Raw genomic sequence first — 21,708 nt, 5'->3', positions numbered from 1 at the left:
TACACAATTTGCTTGGGTTTCATGCCAGGACCAGTGGAGAGGCAGCCTCCAAGCAGTGGGTGTCCTTTGTGACTTGACATGATCCATCATCATGAGGACTGTCAACCACTGCATGTGCCCCTTCCATGATAAAGGACGCCCAGCAGCACTCCCTCTCTAGCAGAGGCTTTTAGGATGAAGGCAGGGAATCCCAAGTCCATGGGGACAACCGCCCCAGGGGGAACACGACAACCTCCAAAGCCCTTCCCTTTTCCCCTAGGGATCCTGATCTGCGAATTAAGAATTGCTACATTAGAGGAATTTGCAGAGCCCTCGTATTTTAAGGATAGAGCCTAATGGTAGCCAAGGAACACACACTTATCGTTCTTATGCAAACGGGAGATGTTTTGGCAAGCTTGCATTTACTGGGAGCTCACGGCAGTCAGGACCACAGCTAACTGTCACCTTGGACACCTATTTGGCGACTTCCATGTGTCAAGGGTTGAGTCCCTAGCGAGTGTCTGGGAATTAGAGGAGGCTCATGGAGAGACAAAGAGATGCCCTTCATTGTCCTCCTACATCCTAGTCACGGAGGCTGTACCCAGAACATTCATCAGGTTGGTGTTGGAAAAACTGCAGCACCGATGTGAGCCGTCTGTCCCCTTGGAAAAATTCTGATCACTCAGCTATTTATATTAACTGATGCATCACTAGGATTCTTTTATGTTTTTTTTTCCTGCTTTATACTTTTATGTTTTATTTGAAAAATTAATACTTACCATTTCCATAACCTGATAATCATTATAATGAAGAAGTGAAAATGTCCAAATAGCTCATATAAAGGAAGAACCAGCTTGTAAAACTTAGAGATGTGTAAGCGTACCATACAGTAAATAGGCTCTTACTAGAGGTATAGATATTGGCAGGTGGAATTTGACCACTCCAGTCACTGTAGCCCCAGCCCATCCCCACCCCCCTGTGAGGAGCTTCATTCTTCCTTCCTTGTTAGAAACCTCTAAACAAGTGCAGGGAGAGCCCAGTTCTTGACCTTGCTTGCCCTAGGAATCTAGCATGTCCTCCTGTGTCCATCCAGTCTGGGCTTGTTTGGGGTACCCTGGGTTAGGGGTGCCTTTTGGTTCTGTCCTAGCCATGAGCTTTATCTGCATCCTTAAGAGCCAAGCTGCCTCCCGGCCTGGAGGAGCAGCTGTGGAGGTGGCCCAGGATGGGGCTGGAAACAAAAGCATTCTTTTATTTTTAGAAGGAGAGAGAGAGAGAGAAAAAAAAAAAAGCTAAGCATTTTTGATAAAAGTATGGGCTTGAACATTTTTCAGGCTGAAGAGTTCAGTGGCATTTTTGCAAGAATATTCATTATAATGTTTAAGGTTTTCATAAATAGAGGACTAAGTATACTACAGAAGTCCACACAGTGGAACATGAGGCAGCTGGTTAAACTGAAAATTGAGTCATTAAAAAAAAACTGGTCAAAAGTAAAAATATATAGACATATATACGTAGATGGTATCTATGTGCATAGAAAACAAGGATGTATATTAAGATTTTTACTAATGGTCATCTCTGAGTGTTGAGGCTGTGCAGGATCCTTCTCTTTGTATTTCTTCGTGTGGTTTGAACTTTATTCAAATGAAGATGAGTAATTTTACAGTCATAAAATATTATAAGCTTTTCCATTTTGATAATTAGAAACAAGAGAAAATATTCTAGCTCAAAAACTGCTTCCTTATTCCTTACCCACCACCTTGGGGTTCTAAGTGCTGTTTCCATTTTTGGCAGAGAGTGCTGGACACTGTTCCAAGCGAAACCCAAGGCCCTGCTTGCAGGCGTTATTTTGGCTCACCTCCACGTACCAGTGGGGCTGGCCATCCATTTGGCCAAGGATCCCATGTAGGTGCTTCCATTTTCACACTGGATGTCAAGTCTAACATCTGTTTGGTTGAATTTTAAAAGACATAGCTCCTTCTTTAACCCGGAGCCCCAATATGTCTACTCCAAGGGCAGAGCAGAGGGTGTGAACTTCAACTGTCCAGTTTCTATCCCGCTTAGCTGAACAATGTGGTACATGGAGATTCACTTGCACACGAGCACCCTTGCAGCTGTGCTGGGTGTTATCCCTGCACCTCAGCTGCACCACCTGTGAGCCCAGACCATCTTCTATGTCATCTCACAGGGAGGATAAAGCAGCCCTTGCAGGCCCTCACACAGGACGTGGCTTACTACCACCTGCTGAGTGCTGGCCGTGGATCATCCAGTCCTCACAGCTACTTATAAAGGGAGAATGGTCCCCTCAACCCCCCATTTTATGTGTGAGCAGCTCAGGATCGGTGAGACTGATTAACTGGGCCAAGTTCAAACTGCTGTGGTAAGGGGGGCAGAGTCAGGATTCAAACCTAGGTCTGACCTCAGAGGAGCCAGTATTTTGTGCCACGGGGCTTCCTGCCTTATTGCTGTCACGAGGCTGCTCGTGTTCTACTTCCACCGAGGCCACCTCCAAGGGCGCATCTTGTGTCTGGGGGACTCCCTCTGTGTGAGATGCTATCGTACAGTGTTCCGTCACAGACCCCCAGGTGAAAGGTTCTTTCAGACTTTATGCCTCACTGAAGCTTTGTTTTCTGAGAGGATGAGTTATGCTCTTTCAAAGCAGCATGCATCTCCCTCTTGCCTTGACGTCCAGGGAGCTCACAGCCAAATCTGAGGCTCAGCTCTAACAGCTATGGCCAACTCTGTGGTCTGCGTGTTGACGTTAAAACTCTTTCCCTGGCATTGAGCTTCCTTTGAGTAGACCTCTGCCCTAGTTCAGATCTGTGTGCGCCTAGGTATTCAGACCTGTCATACCTTTTCATGGAGGCTGCCTTAAGTACTTTGTGGAAGGGGGCATAGATGGTGTCTGTTTCTTCAGGTAAACGTTTGTTCAAGAGCTCCCTTTAACCCACTCCTGCCAAAATGGCTGACAAGGTATATCATACTCGCTTGCCCATCACCTGAGGAAAGTGACAGTAAGTGAGCAAGCTGAAGGGAGATAGGACACCATGGGGAAAGAGGCCTTGTTGGCCCAGGCTGGGAAGCTGTTTACCAGTAGACCATCCTGACCTGCCTACTGGCATTTTCCATTAGCACTAAAAAAACAGCCACCGTACTTCAGGAACTACAATGGCAGGAGTGTGTTAGCTCCGTACCCCAGAAAATGAAAGCCCCTCACCTGGCTGTTCTTTGGTCTCCGGGGGTCAGCGGAGGCTCGTCACATCCAAGGAGGAATGCAGTCGGACATTCAAAGCATGGACCTTTTCAGTGCATGGAAGCCCCAGATGGGGTGGAGAAGCCAAGGGCATCATGAGGAGCCTCAGAGTGCTGCTACACAAGCGCTGGTGAATAAAAGCTGCGCCTAGATGGCTGGCAGAGGCTAGACCCACCTAACTACAGCACCCATCATGGTCACTAAGGGGATGGCACTGGGAGTAGGGGCTCCTCCAGGTGACCTTGAGGTCTCTTTCCACCCTGGGGGATCCACGATTGTAGGACTAGAAGGTGACGTCCCCTACCTAGCCAACTACTCGCTGTTCCGAGGTGTTCACAGGGCTGACACCACATTAAGTCGCAGCATATTACACAAAGGCCACACTGCAGGGCTTGACAGTCTCACAACCAGTACTTAGAGGTGCAGCGGCCAGGAGGCTGGCCTTCATCTGAGAGGATGTCCTCATTGCAACAATCACCCCAGAGACGATTCCAAATGGCCAAGCATTCTGTCTATTGTGGAATGGCTTTTGCTTTTAGCAAAACACCCTCTTCCCATCTCTCACCCTTGGCTGGTGAGTTACTGCTCATCCTTGAAGATTCGTTGGGGCATTCTGTCTTCCAGGAGTCCTCTCTTAGTCCCCTGTCCCAGCCCCTGGGTTAAGCCAGGTGCCCCTCCTCAAGCAGCCCTGCAGCACCTCGACATCGCTCTACTTACTGCATGGTATGTACTAGTGTTTTCTCTCCATAGGGCCACTCCCTCTGTTGATGGAGCTCCTTGAAGTTCTAGTCTCATCTGACTTTGTGTTTACAGGGCTTGGGATACATGAGGTGCTCAACAAATGTTTGTTGGAAGAGTTGAAAAAAGGAAGCTGCCTGGTAGGTTCCTAAAATCAGAGGACTTGCATTAAGGGTTATATATGGATGAACATGGATGGACAGAGCCAATTCTTGTCCCCTCCCTTCCCTCTTGCAGGTAGACCTGGATGCATAAGTGCCAAACATGGGCAGGGAACGCCATGAGGGCCCTGAAGACAAAGGAAAGCGGCTTTCAGTCTGGGTCCTTGGTGGGGTCTCCAGAAAGAAGCCACATTTTTCTGTTGGCTGTATTTTGCTTGTACTTCTTGTTTTTTAAGGCCTCGGGTAAGCTTCATCTACAAGTTGCTTCACCCACGTCTTGAGGCAAAAATAACTCTGGGAATATTCTGAGCATATTCACAGAATTCATTGACATCTCCTTAACTCTACCTATAGTTAGTTTTCTCAAGTACCAGCCAGAAATTAATTTTGAGAGCTTATACTTGTGGAAATAAATACTGTCCCATCACAGGCCTTGCGGTAGGTATGCTCCTAAGGATGTCTATCTAGTCCAGGGCTGATAGGTTGACGGACCAACGTGCAGATAGCTTTGTCAGGGCTAATTTCAGCTCACTTAAGAGAATCAGGAAATTCCTATTTTTCCCTCATTGTAACAGGAGCACATGTAGACAATTTTGAAAATACATAAAAGAACAGAAAAATCACTTGTAAAATTCTACTGCTGGAATATAGCCAGTACTGCATTTTGGTTTTCTTTTTACATATGCACAAATACTTGGGTATACTCTATGAAGGTTTATCTACGTGAACTTAAAAACAATTAGAATCATCCCTAATGTGTGGTTTTGCAAGTTGCTTTTTCGTGCAACATTAAATTATGAATGGCTTTTGCCTGCTGCTAAGTGGTCTTCAAAAGCCAGATTTTAAAAGATGTTTATTATTATTATTTTTTAATCTAGATTTTTACAGGCAGCAGAGCATCCCATTACCTGCGAAGGTTTAACTTCATGCCTTACCCTGAGTATGCGTGTGTGCCGCAGCTTTACAAAGACTGAGCAAGGAGAGGGGGTGTCCTCCCTGAGTCAGGACCTGTACCACTGCAGTCCCCCCTGGAGGCTGTGCACCTGTGCCCCATGGTTTCCCGTCCACACGGGACCGCAGCCCAGGCCGGCTGGATAGTGGGCCTTGACCAGCCCCGCTGCAGGACTGGCTTGCCAGGGCAGAAGCAAAACACAGCAGATCTTTCTCCTGTTTCTCAGCAGGGACTTGGAGAAGGGGTGTGCACAGGAGGGGCTTGCTAGATTTCAACCTCTTCTCACTCTTTTTTTTTTTTTTTTTTAAAGATTTCATTTACTTATTCATGAGAGACACAGAGAGAAGCAGAGACAGGAGAAGCAGGTTCCATGCAAGGAGCCCGATATGGGACTCGATCCCAGGACTCTGGGATCATGCCCTGAGCCGAAGGCAGATGCTCAACTGCTGAGCCACCCAGGCGTCCGTCTTTTCTCGCTCTTCAAAAGTCGAAGCTCCTAGTGGAAGCTACATAACCCCATCAGTAACTTGTGATACCTTTGAAAAGGGCGTGTGTGTGGGGGGCACCTACCAAATTCAAACCCCTTTTGATTTGAATCCTGCTCATTGAAAATCTTTCTCAAATGGACATATCCACTTCCTCGGCTTAATACACACAGTGAATACAAGTGACTTTTCCTTGCTTTATCACAGATGCGTGTCTAGTGCCATGAGCTCACCATTCCAAAATGAATTAATGAGTTGTCACACCTGCAAACTTATCACATGTTCACACAAACCAAGCGTTCAGCTTCTAGCCCAAGCCGCCTCCTCTGGGAGCCCCGGCCCTGCTAGGTGCTGGCCCAGCTCCGGGACAGCATGGTTGGGATTTTCTTGCAACAATTTGTTAGGTCCCCTACTCCTTCTCCTGAATCATGAGCTCCTGGAGAGCAGGGACCTGCGCCCGACTCATAGTAGGCACTCAGTATGTACTTCAGTGGACTCCTGGCTTTCTCCTCAAGTGTGGACTACGGCAGCAGCAAACACATGCTCTTGGTGGAAAACTGGGACCTAAGTCCTCATCCAGGTTCTGATGACAAGAGAGAATGCAACCTCCACCAAACTGCTACTACCCCTTTGCCCATCCCTAGCAGCTGACAAGGATGGAACACCCTGGGCTGGGAGTGGGCATGCAGTAGCTCATTTAATTCTTAGGCTCCGTTGGAGGTGCGCACTGTCATGTTTATCTCTGTTTTGGAGAGGGAGGAACCTGAGGACTAGTTCTCCGCCAAACTATTAAAGCTAAGGTGCGCTGACCTGACTCTAAAGGCCACACCTCTAAAGGTGACATCTGATTTTGTTTGTTTGTTTGTTTTAGTTCTTCGGGAGGAGGCTACATGAACACATGTATAAATGCTGCCAGACAACCTGTGAAAAAAAATGTCAGAATGCCTTTTGTTCTCACTTCCCAAAAATGGGATTGATTTAAGGCACTAATAATATTCCTCCCTCCCTTCCTCTCTCACAAAAAAATAGGGATGAGAGAGAAAAAAAAAAAGTGATTATTATTCTTTGAATACCCACCCACCTTTGACTTTGTGACTTGGTTGATTCTCAATGATTTATGCCAATGCAGGAAAGAGAGACAGAAATGCACCCTGACAGTGTTAATTTATTCCCTTTTTCTTGGCGAGGGAACAAGTAGTAGGGTATAAGGATCACCAGGTTGGCAGCGCTGTCTTTTTTTATTTATTTATTTTTTATTCAATTAGAGCCACTTGATGCTCTTGGGAGCAGGATCCTTCCTGACACCGACCTGCAGAGGCGTTTCACTGACCTGGGGCCCAGGAATGGCTGGAACTTTGCTGTCAGGTACTGTTACACGGGGCACATGAGCCGGGGAGGTGATCGGTTCCATCCTGAGGGCTCTCTGCACTTGAACATTTTCTTCTATGGCCATGCACTCTGACAGTATTCCTAGCCAAGGAGGTGGAGGGCCACTTTCAGGGGGAGAAGGTGAGAAGCAGAACAAAAGCTGCCACTGAGCTGCATGTAAATATTAATTTAGTTGTCAGAGGCCACCTAGTGCCAACAGCACCAGCAGCAGCAGCAGCAGTCTTGCACCAGATGCCCACTTTGTCAGACAACCTCTGCAGCAATAAGTCATAAACCCTTCTCATCGGGAGCTTTGAGCAACCCCCTGTATGTACTTTCACAGTTTACAAATGGGTAGGTAGTATGGGTGAAGGGGGGGGAAGGGTGCAAACGACTTCCAGGTACAAATTCTGGGGATGTCACCTATAGCACAGTGACCACAGTTAATGATATTATACTGGATATTTGAGGGCAGATCTTAAAGTTCTCATCACAAGGGGAAAAAAAAAACCTGTTTAACTGTGAGGTTGGTGGATATTCACCAAAGCTACGGTAGTGACCATCTCCCAATATGCACATAAACCATTATGTCGTCTACTTAAAATGAATACAAAGTCGGAGGCCAATTATATTTCACTCAAATTAGGGGAAAAGGGGGGTGGTTCAAGAATTTTAATTTCATTAAACATGGGCAGCCCAGTTGGCTCAGCAGCTTAGCGCCGCCTTTGGCCCAGGGCGTGATCCTAGAGACCCAGGATCAAGTCCCACGTCTGGCTCCCTGCAGGGAGTCTGCTTCCCCCTCTGCCTGTGTCTCTGCCTCTCTCTGGGTCTCTCATGAATAAATAAAAATCTTATAAAAAAAAGAATTTTAATTTCATTAAACAGATGAGAAAAACTCAAGAAAGAAACTCACAGCAGAGCCAAAGTCAGAAGCTGATGTAGGTCCCATTGGTCAGGACAGGTGTCAGGACAAAAGAACTCTACTGTCCTCCCCCCACTCCCTACCCCGTGCTTTGGCTTGTGCTGGTATATCCTGGCAGAGGGTGCTATCAGCTCCTCTCACACAGTCCACCCAACACGTCTGCCTGCATTTCGTCATTTCTGCTTCTCCGGGTTAGTTTCTTGCATGGCCCACATTCAGCCAAGAAAGCACAGGAAGGAGGGAGCTTCGTCTCCCACATCCACCACCCACCAGCATCATGACTTCAACATTCCCTGCATGTCCCCGAGCCAGCCGGGACCGTACCATGTGCTGCACACTCAAGATTACAGAATTCAGGAGTCGCACGTAAGAGAAACATGAGCATGGTTAAAAATATCTAAGACTGTGAACGTATTCATTATACAGAAATGAGGATTAGCAAGGGTCTAGCAGCCTTCATGGCTTTTGATACTATTTAAAAAAAAAACCCTCATATTTTAAAACTACTGAATGAAGGCCTCTCTAGACTTTTGCAATAAATACGATTGTCCCACAGAGTGTGCACTAAAACCTTTCTGACCCACCTACCTCATTCTATTACTTAGAAATCTGGATTGAGCGAACAGTACCTAGAAGGTGACAGTTGCCAAATTACCTTGCTTGTATCTGTTTCTTACCTATTGCGTCCTTCTAAGGTTAAGGTTGGTCACTACAGTTTTGGGATCTGGTAGTCACCGAGACATCATTTTCCCCTCCTCCCTGCAGCCTGTGCCTTGGCAATCCTAGCTAGTATGGTATTCTTCTTTGGCCATCTGAGATCACGACACATCCTTTTCTTCCACCCAGTGTGACTGCTGTCTCTTCCCTTACGTTTTCACTGCCTGGAAGGTGGGTTGTGAGAAGCCCTTTGTTCTGCAGTGGATGGATGAGGTACTTCCCAGGCCTTGTGAGTTAGAGATAGGAACAGATATCACTGCCATGGTGGGGAGAGTCTAGAATGAAAGGAGGTACAGTCATTGACAGTGGGTACATCCTGGCTTTTCTCATGGGAACCTGGCCCCCCTAATTCCACTTTTGCTCTAGTCTCTTTACTTTCACTGACCTGTCATCTGAAACTGAAACTCTTACAGGCTGCATGTACCATAGATTCTAAGTAATGGAGATAGGTGTAGCGATCCTAAAGTGGAACATTTCCTAAAGTATGTTCTGTAGGATGCCACCCCTGCAAGGTGCACTCTGAAGAAAGCTCAACAGCCAGGTGAAGTTGGGAGACACAGGGCACCCACCCGCTCCTGGCATCTGAGCTACACGTGGTAGCTCTGTAGGGGGACTTGGGCGTCCCTTTCTAGGCCACAGGATTTCCATGATAAGATACTCTGAATTTCAAATGTAACTTTCCCTAACTGGAAGTGTTCTAGACATCACTGAATTTTCTCAATGATCGCAGATATTCATAACATTTTTTGACCTGTAAAAGGTTTACAAGGGTCAAAGAAGCAATAACTCTGCAATAAAAAGGTATGTATGTACTCATACGTACCAGCTAAAAGATAAAATGTATACTTAAGGCAGCCTTTAAAAATTTTTTTTTCCATTTGGGCGGCTCAGGGGAATGACTCACATCAAAATAATTTTAAAGTTTCGAGACTGGACTGAATATTGAACTGCCCTATATAAAAAGATACAAAATCCATGCTCAAAGAGGCCTTTTTTTTTTTTTTTTTTTTTTTTGTGCAAGCAAAGCTTGTTGCATCTCAAAATTGCTCAAAGGCCCCAAAGGCCCCGGTGAAGGCTGGTGGCCTTCGTTACTATTTTTGAGGTTAGACAAACTGTGTTCACCTAGAGAGGATTAAAATGATGGATTTGTGGTGTATGATAAAAATCCGTTGGAGCTGATACCAGAATCCTAAGCCTGTGAAGGTCTGTAGTAAATCAAACATCTGGGTGAAAAGATAAAAAATGAAGCACTTCTCTACATGCCTCTAAATGTATCGGGGACATCGTGTTGAACCTAAAACTAAACAGTTGACTATTTTCCCCCACACTTCACCTCAGTGTGTGTGTGTGTGTGTGTGTGTGTGTGTGTGTGTGTGTGTATTGTTAAAACCTCAAGGGGGCAGATGGCCCATGGGAATCATTTTTAGTTTGAATATAGGACAGTGTTTGGGGGATGATCACAAAGGACAATTATATATTACTTTAAAAACCGATTTAGAAAGAAATGCCGCAGTACTCGATGAAAGGCTGGAATTCGTCCCGAAGGGTATCACAGTATTAACTTGGATGGTCAGGGAAAATCTTGCACAGAGGCAATAGGCCATTCTAAGGCCTGTAGAGCCAATATTTTCTTTCTCTTGTTTCTATATTATTTATTTATTTATTGCTTCTTTTGTTTTTTTTTTCCAGTGCTTTTACAAGAGCAGTGGGGAAACTGTATCACAAATACACTTGCGGCAAATCTATTTTATGTCTTTTAGCCGAAAGGGAGCCAGGCTGTCAATGGTGATGTCAGTAGACAAGGAGAGGGAAGAGGTGTGTGTGGGGGGGAGCTGACACGGAACACCTATTATTTACAAGGCACACTCCATATGCCCCTTCATTTCAATCCTGACAGAAACCGTGAGGCGCGAATCCCTGTACCTGGTTTCTAGACAGAGGACATCAAGACTCTGGAAAGTTCTGCCAGTGGTTGAAGGCCAGGGAGCTGGAAGCCACGTTGGGGGGTAGACACTCATCTGCCTGTCCTTTTCTGTGACACCCAACTACCGCAGTGAAAGGTGTCTCATGCAAACCAAAGTATGTGTGGAGAGAAGGGAACTTCTGCAATTTACAGAAACAACTGCCTTTCACAAGAATTGCAAGTAACGTTTAAGGCACAAGACTACTGCTGAAATGACTTTAATCAACACTGCTGGTCTCATGCAAACAGACACAGCTAGATACTCAGAGAAGCCTCTGCGGGCTTTGCTTTGTAGACTTATGGTCGCCACATATCACTTTTACCTTATTTTCCGCGTATCTCCCAAACAGGAGGGATTTTCTTCAAAGGCATATGAACATCCTTTCCTGTTTTCAATCTTCACACATTGAAAGAGATGAGCCACTGGCAGCAGGATACAAATGCTCTGGGCATGAGCCTAATGTTCCTTAGAATGGTGTGTATTTTGGATTATGGTAGTCTTTGGTCCCTAGGAGGTAGGTGAGGCTGACAAAGACTGCTCCAAGGACTTTCACCCCATGACACGGACCTGTGTGGGCTGGCCTCCCAGGAATCCATCATGTTGTCCTTTTCGGGTAATTCTTTAATTATGCATATTTCAAACACATTGGACAGAGTGGTGCTGTCAAATTCAAGTGACATTTTACAATTCTTCTGATTATAGATTATTTCATGGTTGCAGCCACATCTGTTCTATCTGCTTCAAATGCAGAGCGCCCAAGGTACCATGTTAGAAATGTCCGCAAGAATTTGTACCACATCGAAGTATCCGTCTATCTATCTTGGAGGAACACTTGTTCTCTAGAACTGCTTTCATTTCTCAAGTCAATAGTAAAGGGCTCATATTTAGACTCAATGACAAACAGGACTACAAGTGGTGTAATACCACAAGCATGCCATCCTAAGACTAACTTCTGAATGCACAAACGGATCAAACCTTGGTGTTCCCAGTTATCGTTTGTAGGTGTCTTATTTGCTTGACTACTTTGCAATACAGAAGACCACAGATGATGCATGAGGCGCTGAAATTTCTGTTTCTCCCCAACGAGCCTAGATGGCGATGCCCTACTATTTAGAAATTGCCACCAGAGAAACCAACAGGCCTGACTATATTTCGGTACCAAAGAAAGACAGGAACCCATCAAATCTGAAAAGTGAAGTTAGTAGTTGAGCAATAGCAGTTCAGATACCAAGTACAAGGGGAGTTCTAAATTTAATGGATGAGGGACAATACAGAAAAAGCTCAGAAAAGCCCAGTCTGCAGAATATCTCACGTGAGGCATACCTTGACACTTGATAAACAAACCAAGTATCTTAACTGCAGGTTGAGCTTTCCACACACTGCAGGTACCATCTGGGGAAATATTTAATCTGTCCAAAGACAGAATTTACTCACCACATCAAAGGCAGTAAACACGTGACAGTAGTGGTGATTGGACTTCAAATCTTTTGTGATATAAGCAAAGGTTGATAGGTCTTCTGGGTCCTGGGCAGCACAGGAGATATTACGAATTTCATGCTCGGCAATTATGTTCTGGAATAAATGAAATACATGACTCTTTGTTTTCTTTTACAAACCAGCATATTTTAGAATCAAGGCAAAGGACTTGGGAATCAGCTGCCTTCCCCCTTTCTAGAATGTTCTAGACCAGCACCATTCAAAGTGACCCAACACACTATCTGTGGGCACATGTCCACCAGGTCTGGAAGGAATGTTTTCATTGAATTAAAAACAACCTAATGTCATCATATCCTGGGGCAGTGGTTCTCACCAGGTTCTGTGAGCAGAAGCACTCGGGGTGGCACTCTTCAAAAAAAAGAAAAGTAGTTCCTAAGCATTTTACTGTTCTCATTCCCCACATACATCTATAGACAGGCAGGACTGCCTTCCGCGGATTCTGTCTGGAAGGGATCACCCGCCACGTTCCACATGCTGGGAGAAACTCCATCCCCAGGAGCTCTCCAGACCCTTGCCCATCCTGTGGCTCACTGTCCCATGTCCTGCCCCTGTTGCCTTGGAGCAAAGGCAGGTCTAGGAGGAAGAGGACAGGTGAGGCATCAAGGTGCTTTCTCCTGAAAACAGTTTCTTAAAGGATAGTTGACAATGTGTCCTTAGTTTCAAGGGTATAACACAGGGACTCAGCTTCTCTGTACGATTACAGAATGTGATTGCAGGGTCACAGACCATACTCCCTGTCTGGGCCTTTGCCTGGAAGCCAGTATCCACCCCTTCTCCCATTCTGCCCATCCTTCCATCCTCTTCCCTCTGAGAACCCTCAGTTTATTCTCTGTGTTTATAAGTCTGATTCTGCTTTTTGTTTATTCATTTATTTTTTTAAGCTCTACATGAGTGAAATCCTATGGTTTTTGTCTTTTTCAAACTGACTTGTTTCATTTAGCATCACACTCTCTAGGTCCATCCATGTTGTTGCAAATGACAAGATCTCATCCTTTTTTAAAGCTGAGTAATATTCTATTATATATATGTGTGTGTGTATATGTGTACAAACACACACACACACACACACACACACCTTCCTTATCCATCCATCTACTGACGGACCCTTGGGCTGCTCCCATGTCTTGGCTATTGTAAATAATGCTGCAATAAACGTGGGGGGGGGTGCATGTATCCCTTTGAATTAATGTTTTTGTTTTCTTTGGCTAAATACTCAGCAGTGAAATTACTGGATCATAATGTGGTTCTATTTTTAATTTTTTGAGGAGCCTCCATAGCATTTTCCACAATAGCTACACCAGTTTGCATCCCCACCAACAGTGCAAGGTGTTCTCTCTGGAAGGTTCCAGCAGATGCTAAGGTGAAGAGGTGGTATCAGGGAGACAATCACCCTGCCTTATTCAGATCTTGGATGCCCAGCTTGATGTCGGGCCCCATGGATGGCAGCACCTTACTAATTACACCCATGGTGCAGAATTTTACGTGGGTTCTGTCATCACCATTCTACAGGCGGGGAAAATGGCACTCAGTGTAAGTGCCTTATGCGGGGCAGGTGGCTGAGCTAGAACTCGAATGCCATGGAGCTCAGGCTCTTTCATACACCGCAGGGCCCCTCATCTCCACCTCACTCTTCCTGGTTTAACATAATTTTATTTTTTTCTCTAGCATTTCTTCATACCATCTCCCTGCCAGCCCCCTCATCCCAATGTGCCTCCAAGAGTAACTGGTGGGAGGTAAGTGAAGAAAGGTTTAAGTGCCTTTATCCCGAAGCACAAAATAACCAAGGAGCATTATGTTGGCTGCTGCAAAGCCTGCTAGAAAACTCTTTTGATACACAGATGTATTAAAAAGAAAAAAGATTCACATAATCATGCAATCCTTTTTTTATCTTATAAACACCCTATTTATGTTTTTTGCAGTTGTCACAGTTCTAAAACCCTCAATACTTTAGTTACGCTAATTACTTTTTAATTGCATGCTCTTAAATAACCTGTTGGCAATAAAATGTTCCACGTATACCCATCAAAGCCTAAAAATGCTTACAAAATGTCCTTCCCTGCCAGCACCCCCAGCAAGTACTGCATGTTCCTCACTCGAATGAGCTGTATGGTTGGGAAGCAATTACAGAATTAACACATAAAAGAAAATTAAATTAGGACATTCTTCACTGTGGCCCTGCATGTTGACATTACATGCAGCGTTCTGTCAGAAATAAGTCAATTTGAAATTTGAATCCCATAAACAAATAACATTCTGCTGCAAGATACTGTTCCAAAATAGAAGGTCACGATCCTCTTCTGGCATTCAGATAGCATTTCTTCAAGTAGAAAACTAAATTAGGAACTAGTGAGTCTTAAAATGAATTTAAGAATCTACAGTCTTCACGGGGGTGATGTTAGCGAGTGCCGAGAGCTTCCACCGTCATCCTGATCAGGGGCTGCCATTACCTCAGGGAGTGTGGACTTGGGGTCACCTGTCTCAGATCCACTGTCACCAGAAATAGAGTGTTGGCTCCAATTTTTTTAAACTAAATTGGCATTTTATGTTCTTGAGATCCTTTACTGCACACAGAAGGGAAGATCAACTTCTTGAGAAGTTTTACAGTGAAAAATGCCCTGTGATTTTTATTGCACTGAATTCTCTGAATCTAGCCAATGCACAAGATGCCACTTCTCAAGGATTTTTGGTGGTGTGTGATGGCATCGTGGCCCTGGGTGAAACTGTACAGTAGGTAGAGTATATCACTGGAGAGCTCTCTTTATCATGGGCTGCATGCCTATGTCCTCCCCAAATTCCTATCTTGAGTTCTTAGGAATCCTGAAATCCTGAGCCGTGATGTGATATGGTATCTGGAGGGGGGCCTTTGGGAGGCAATAAGGTCCTGAGGATGGGGCCTTTATGATGGACTTGGTGCCCTTACAAGAGAAGAGAAACCTAGCTTGCACTCTCCGCCATGTGAACACAGAGCAGGAAGGTGCCATCCACGAGCCAGGGAGTGGGCTCTCCTCAGACACTGAATCTGCTGGTGGCTTGACCTTGGACTTCCCAGCCTCCAGAACTGTGAGAAATAAATGCTTATTAAGCCACTCAGTCTGGTAATTTGTTATAGCAGCCCAAGTCGACGAAGACCTACTTTCTTGCTCTCCCCCAATTTCTTGTATGCCCCCACCTCTCTATTCCCCAGGAGCCCAGGGTCATTGCTGAGCTGTGCACTGAGGCCTGCCCTCCTCTGCACTGCTCCGTGTTCCCAAGCCGGCCTCCTGTCCCGCCACTGGAACTTTTATTCCTCTGCTGCCGTGTGGTCTAGAGGGAGGGCAGGCTAATGTATTCCATACTTGGTGAAAAATAACTGATGTTTAATCATCCTTACTGGCACTTTAAAAATACGCTGTTAAGTGAATCCATATGGATAGCAGATGCAGGGCGGTATTTTTGAACGGAATGTGCTGATCCATCCACGGGGCTGGAATGTGGCGACGCCCTGAGATCTCCGTTGAGACGCTGCCCTTACTCTACCTTCACACAACAGTGAGGCCAGCTCTCTGAGCGGAAGATGCGTCTCAGACCAAGGACACTACAGCTGGATCCTGGGTGGCTGGTTCCTTCCTTGGAGAAGATGCCAAGGGGGGACAGACACATCCTTTCCACCTCCTGCCACACCTCAGTTAGTGGCTCCTCCATAAATGAACGGTTGGATGTCCACCTGAGGTACAGGTGCTGCTTCTCATTTAAGATGGGCTCCTCTCCTGTTGCTCAGCCTCCATGTCCAAGCATGTTCTAAGGAGACTAGAGCTTTCAAAAGGCTCAACAGGAGTGGGAAGGGGCTCCTGCCATCCCTTCTTTGGGATAGAAGGTTGGGCAGCTCAGTCTTCTGCATCACATGTTGAAAAGGTGCATGGCTGGTAGGTGTAGAATAGAAGCATCTGGTCCAGCCCATTAACAGAGAGGTTCTCAGGACGGTGTGTGATGCGGCAGTGGCGGGGCCTGGGAGTTGGCCTCTCCCCATTTCCCTCACTGCTGGCCTGACAGGCAGGGCTCTTCTCCTGAGTCTCCTCCTTGGGCTGGGCCTTCTCTGGCAGGATGCAACCTGCTTCAGAGACAGTATCTGAAATGGGCAGGAGCCCTGCCAAGGGCTGCCTGGAGGTGGCCCGTGGAGAGGCTGATGCAGAGGAGAATGGCACACATGCTTAATGGGCTCTTCATTTGAGTCAAAGTTTTTAGGAGAAGAAGTATGTGCTATTTTTTTTTTTTTAAAAGAGGGCACTTGTTTAAACAAATGTTCTGGATTATTTTGTGCTTAAAAGCGTAAGCCTGTGTGAAGTGGGCTTTCCAGAAGCAAAAACACACACACACACACCAAGGCCCAGGCCTGCGCTGTTCCGAATTTAGCTGGATGGGAGGGCCGAGGAGGGGGTCGGGGCGGGAAGGCAAAACGCAGCCCCCTGCCAGCCAAGAGCTGGATGCAGGGACTGTGTCACCTCCGGCAAGGCCCTGCTGGTCTGAAGACGGGTCTGTAACTGAACTCTCAGACACCTGTGGGCAGGAGGTCACGCTGGGCTTACCCCTGGCTGTGGATGGACAGGAAGCCCACGGGCCTTATCTTCCACATCTCCGGATGAGGTCTGTTCCAAGCTCCGTTTTTATTCCATGGCCATTTTCTGCTCTCCCTTCTTCAATCAGGATTAGAGGTTGTTCGTTTCCTAAGTGTCTAGGCTCCACATTGGCTAGTGCCTGTCTGGGCCCCGGCAGCTGAGTCACTTAGGGATTCAAGAACACTGAGCTCACCTGGATAATTCAGGATCATCTCCATGTTTTCAGGTCCTCACCTTATGTTAACTTTAACCTTGACTACAAGGGGTCCCAGGGTCAAGGGATTAGGGTGTGGCCACCCTATTCTATCAAAGGAACCGTCATTTAGGGATTCGAGGAAAGGAAAGACACCCCTTCCTGGAGGCTGACTGTCCTGTGGAATGGGGTCACGGGGGGAAGAGCAGTGCTGGAGCTCCCCGGTGCCCAGGCCATGCTGGATCAGGGTGCAGGGTGGGGGTCAGGCCCGGGTCCTTCCCCACGACCAGCCCCCAGAAGCCCCAGGACTGCCTCTTCTGTGAGCACCTCCACCTACACGGGCACCTCCACCCTTGCAGTGGAGCGGGGACCCCTGGGGTAGCAGCTGGCTGGTAGGGGTGGGGCGTGCCCAGAGCACCCAGTATGAATGTGGAGGTGCAACTTCAGGGGGGTGCCCTCTTCTAGACTTGGTGGCCAGCACCTCAGTCGCACCCCACCCACGGGGTCCCCAAACATGCATCCCTTCCACCAGTGCTTCCCATGCCAGGCCCACTAAAACCAGGCCTCCCAGGGGACAAACTCCCTACACACAGTGAAAGCAGGGCTCCTGAGCTTACCCCGTGCCTCAACCCGGGATGAGCGTTGGCGGGGGGTGGGCTGGCCTCCGCCACAGGGCAGGTGTGCAGCTGGGGGGCCAGGCCTCAGCACATGACCTGGGCACGGCCCCTCCACAGTGGCCCCGTGAGCTTGTGGGATGAGGGGGGCTGCTGCTCAGCCTTCTGCGGCCTAAGCTCCCCAGCACGGCCGGGCACCCTGCATTCCTTCACCATTCCACCTCAGTCTCTCTGTTGGGTCTTCTCATACCCCCACCACCAGACTGTGGCCTGGAATCACCCACTCTGTCCCCACCCACTGTTGGGTTGGGGCCAATCAGCCACCTTGCAGGGCCCCGGGATGTCAAAGTCAGTGACGTCTCCAACACCCCCCCCCTTCCCAGACAAGCACCAGGCACATGTGGCTATGGAAAGGTTGGCTTTGCCCACCACCAACGCAGGCACGTGGCCTCCGCCCTAGATTCTGAAACTACGTTCAGGACCACACTCCAGGAACCGGGAAGGTATGCTGGCCGTCTTTAGTGCTTTCATTTGCACAGAATCATCTTGGGCGTGTTTCTCAGTGCTTCCGCTTCCGCAGAACAGTGACTGGTGAGCAGACTGGATAACTCATCCCACTACTGGCCACTGAAGCAGACGCGTGTCTTCAAGGTATGGGGGGGATCCAGAGGTACAGGCCTCGGAGTGGCTGTGAGCCGAATGCAACAGAACTGATGAGGCCCTCTCAGTCCTCTGACCGTGCACAGTGGATTAGAGAGGGTGCTATTAATACAGATGCATCCCGTCACGCCACCAGCTTCACAGGATGACAGCCCTCAGACTGCGAATGTCTCAGGTCAAATGCCACTTGTTTAGAAATTGTCAGAGTCTGCTACTGTGAAGGTGGCTAACCTAAGGGAATATCGACCTCTTCTACTAGAAATATATTGCCACTCACAGTTTTCAAATGCAAATGGGAGAGGGTTGCTTCAGGTAAGGGGGAGAAAAAACCCCAATGCCAAAGCCTTTCTTGAAATTTAGCAACAGTGATGGCCATGATGTTGTCTATAAGAGTCCTATAAAGTCCTGAAACCTTCAAAATCAACTATCATTTCAGGAGAAAGGAAGTTTGTGCACCAGTAACTAGTTGCTTCCAACTCATAAAAAAGCAGACCAATCGGGATTTTTTTTTCTTTTTCCAATCGAGATTTTTTTCTGATGAGAATCTCCACAGTTGTAATCCCACAATAGTAACTATTGATGACATATTACAGGCTTGAAACTATCATTCCACACACGACACTCGACTGTACCTTGGACATCATCTGCCTACAGGATCATGCTGGGTTGTGAGCTTTCTGCTTCAGTTTCAGAACTGTTTCTAAAATTGGGAGGTTGTTCTTCTAAGTCGATCTGGGGAGCCTGGGCTTGTCTAACTGTTGATACAGCACTCTCCTTGGTTCTATCAAACAAATCAGGGGAACTCCAGATTGGTTGATTCAGATGCTCAGGGATATTCTAGCCACCCAAGAGTCCCTGCTGGTGTCTTAAGTCCGGTTGCTCCTGGCCCTAAGTTACTATTGTTTAGTTCACCTGTTTCATGACTTTGAGTCCCATTCTCTAAAATGGAGTACAGGTGTGTGTGTGTGGGGGGGGTGTGAGTGGGTAGGGGGCCCAGAAAATAAATGGTATTCACCAGTGAGAATCACCTCATTTCCCCTCTTCCTACAATTTATCAGTTGGGAGGCTATAGGAATAAAACACGCATTCATGTGGGGGGTGCTGTGAGGAGGGACCAGTCAGGTTTGGCTGTTGATGGAGAGGGACAACGGTCACACCCAAGTATCCTAGTCTAGTGCAGACATGGTCATGTTCGCCAAAGAGGAACTCCGGAACACTTAGGTAAAACGCAGCCCTGTTGTTCACACTGGACCACAGCACCCATGACCTGTTCCCACCGTGAGCACAAAGTCACAGCAGAGTTACAGCAGGGCCTAGGCTTTTTCCCTGATTGTGCCTCTTAACAAAACGATACAGCTGAAGGCCTCTTTTCCATCTCAACAGCTGAGAATAGACCCAATTATAAGATACAGAAGTCAGAGAATGTGTTCCTTGTGTCAGGTGCTGATTACACATATCCAAAGAAAGGATCTATACATCTCTAGAAAAATGGGAAGACAAATGCCCCAGGCCTTTGTTAGCCAGTAACATTTCCTCTGGCGGAGGAACAATGAGATTGCTGCATTTTCATTGTAAATGTGCCTTTTAAAAAATTATTCCTGTTGTAATGTTCTCTAATCCGAGGGGAAAATGCTGGATACTAAGTAGCCAAAGTCTATTAGAGAAGATGCCACAGAAAAAGCAAAATACATATAGGAATCCTAGATGAAGTCCTCCAGACCTCCAGGGGAAATGTGCCCTCCTGTATATATGTACGAGTGTGTGCACGTGTATGTGTCCACGGTTGTGTTCAGGGAGCAGAAAGGTGGGGGGGCGGAGCAGGAGGGGAACAAAAGGAATTTAGATCACACACCCAGGGGCCTATCGGGTATCTAAACCAAAGAGACATGCGGTACTCACCTTATTTGTTGCATCAATAAATTTGACTCCTTTATAAGAGACCGAGAGAATAATAGTGGGGACCTTCTTCATTTGCTCTGTAGACTTCTGAAATTAAAATTAGAAAGCTGTTAAGAGTGGTTTGTGTTGCATGGCAACTGAAGCACATTAATTTCTCCTCTTGAAAGGTAAAAATGAGCCCCCAACTTAAAAACAACACACACACACCAAACACATTGATTTAAATGTGTATCTCTCTTCTCTTGGGCTTAGCTACGGTTTGGTCCTCTAAAGTATCTGTCTTGCACTTGGGGGTCTGAAAAGAGCTTGTTCTGCAGCCTCACATGGGTAAAGGATATGTCTTCTCCAGGACACCAAAGGGGGGGCATGAACAGCTCTGTCTCCCACTGCACTTTCAAGTAACCACCCTTTGACTGGCGTTAAGCCACATCAGAGTGAACTCCCAGGGTGAGGTTTGCAGTGACAAAATAGATGCTATCACTCCCCCTTTCTCCTAGCTACTCCTTTCTCATGGCACCATACTGGTCTGAATACGTAGCTGGAAATAGGGGTTTAAAAGACATCATTGTGAATTCTTCCAGAACCTGGCCAAATCCGTAAGAACAGATACGCTTAGGGCACCATTGCTGCAACCACACAGTGCGGGATAGTACGGCCCTGTGACAACGAGGCCCTCCGGGGACACTCTGTTTTGAGCCACGGCAGGACCAGACAGTCCAGGTAACCTACTTTATCACCGAGAGCTGTTACACCTCCTTAGGCCAAGGCCTTAGGATGGACGTCCACACCGGCCTAACATGCCGAGACTCTGCAGCTTCTGCGGAGAGTTTCTCCACAATTTAGGATGGGCCTTTTCTGGGTGGCTTTATCATCTGTCACAGGTCACCAATGGTCTGGGGACTCCCATTTCCCACTCTGGGGCCTCCAGATAACCGCATTACACATTGAGAAGAACCTACCTGACAGTTAGCCTGATGGAGTTTCCAGATAAGACAGGGAGGAACAAAACAGGAGAGAAAATACACAAAAAGGTGAGGAAACCATTTCAATAAATCACCAACAGCATAAAGTCCTGAGAAAGGACTTGGAGAACGGGCTTCACACGGGAACGCGGACGAGGAGGCAGCAAAACTGCTATGGCGGGAACTGCTGTGGGTTTTTAGAGACCCCGCCTCTCCCTCTTCCCGCCTCCTCCTCCCTGTTTGCCGCCCCCACGGCTTCCCCTTCCACGACCATGTTCTGCAAACACCTGCCTTACGAATATTAAAGTAACTGGGAGAGAACATTACCCAATCTTCTGTGGTTTTTTTTTCTGTTCTTATTTAAGTCCAATTTGCCAACATACCGACTTCCTGTTTTTTTAAACCCTAAAATGTGACCAGAATTAAAGAAGGCTTTTACTCGGATAGTGTGAATGAACCTCACTGAACTCATAATTACGTTGCACCTTTCACTTGAGCCATGGAAAAGGTGTTTCAGGTTCCACCCTGTTTTGCTACGTCTTTTGGAGAGCTAGACACCTGCTTCAAAGACGGGCAAACGGGTAAGAGCGTTACTAGTCTTTATTGACTCTTTCATGCAGTATAGACAAAAGCAGCTCTTTTAAGTGCTTTTAGCTACTTTTAAAACTATCCCAACTTGCCAGTCTCCTTTTGTGACGGCCAAAAAGATTTGGATACTTTTATCCTTCCAATGCTTTATCCAAGCAACTATTTAA

At 46.8% G+C, this 21,708-nt stretch overlaps 1 protein-coding gene across 17 annotated transcripts in view; it reads right to left on the bottom strand.

Moving 5' to 3' along the window:
* The window catches only part of ANKS1B (ankyrin repeat and sterile alpha motif domain containing 1B), a 1,017,748-nt gene that overhangs the window by 17,513 nt on the left and 978,527 nt on the right, over positions 1-21,708 (bottom strand). For 16 of the 17 annotated variants that reach the window (XM_041737915.1, XM_041737908.1, XM_041737909.1 and 13 more), the window contains 3 exons: positions 20,951-20,962; positions 19,992-20,078; positions 11,971-12,108 (listed from right to left, as the gene is read on the bottom strand). In XM_041737915.1, coding sequence (XP_041593849.1) covers positions 11,971-12,108; positions 19,992-20,078; positions 20,951-20,962 — 237 coding nt within the window. The remainder of the gene's footprint in view (positions 1-11,970; positions 12,109-19,991; positions 20,079-20,950; positions 20,963-21,708) is intronic. The other variant, XM_041737910.1, reaches the window with a different exon arrangement.

The sequence above is a fragment of the Vulpes lagopus genome, chromosome 23, assembly GCF_018345385.1.
Source record: "Vulpes lagopus strain Blue_001 chromosome 23, ASM1834538v1, whole genome shotgun sequence".
In the NCBI taxonomy this organism is placed as follows: Eukaryota; Metazoa; Chordata; class Mammalia; order Carnivora; family Canidae; genus Vulpes; species Vulpes lagopus.
Note: the sequence above shows the minus strand (reverse complement) of the source record. Positions and strands in the feature narration are given on the sequence as shown.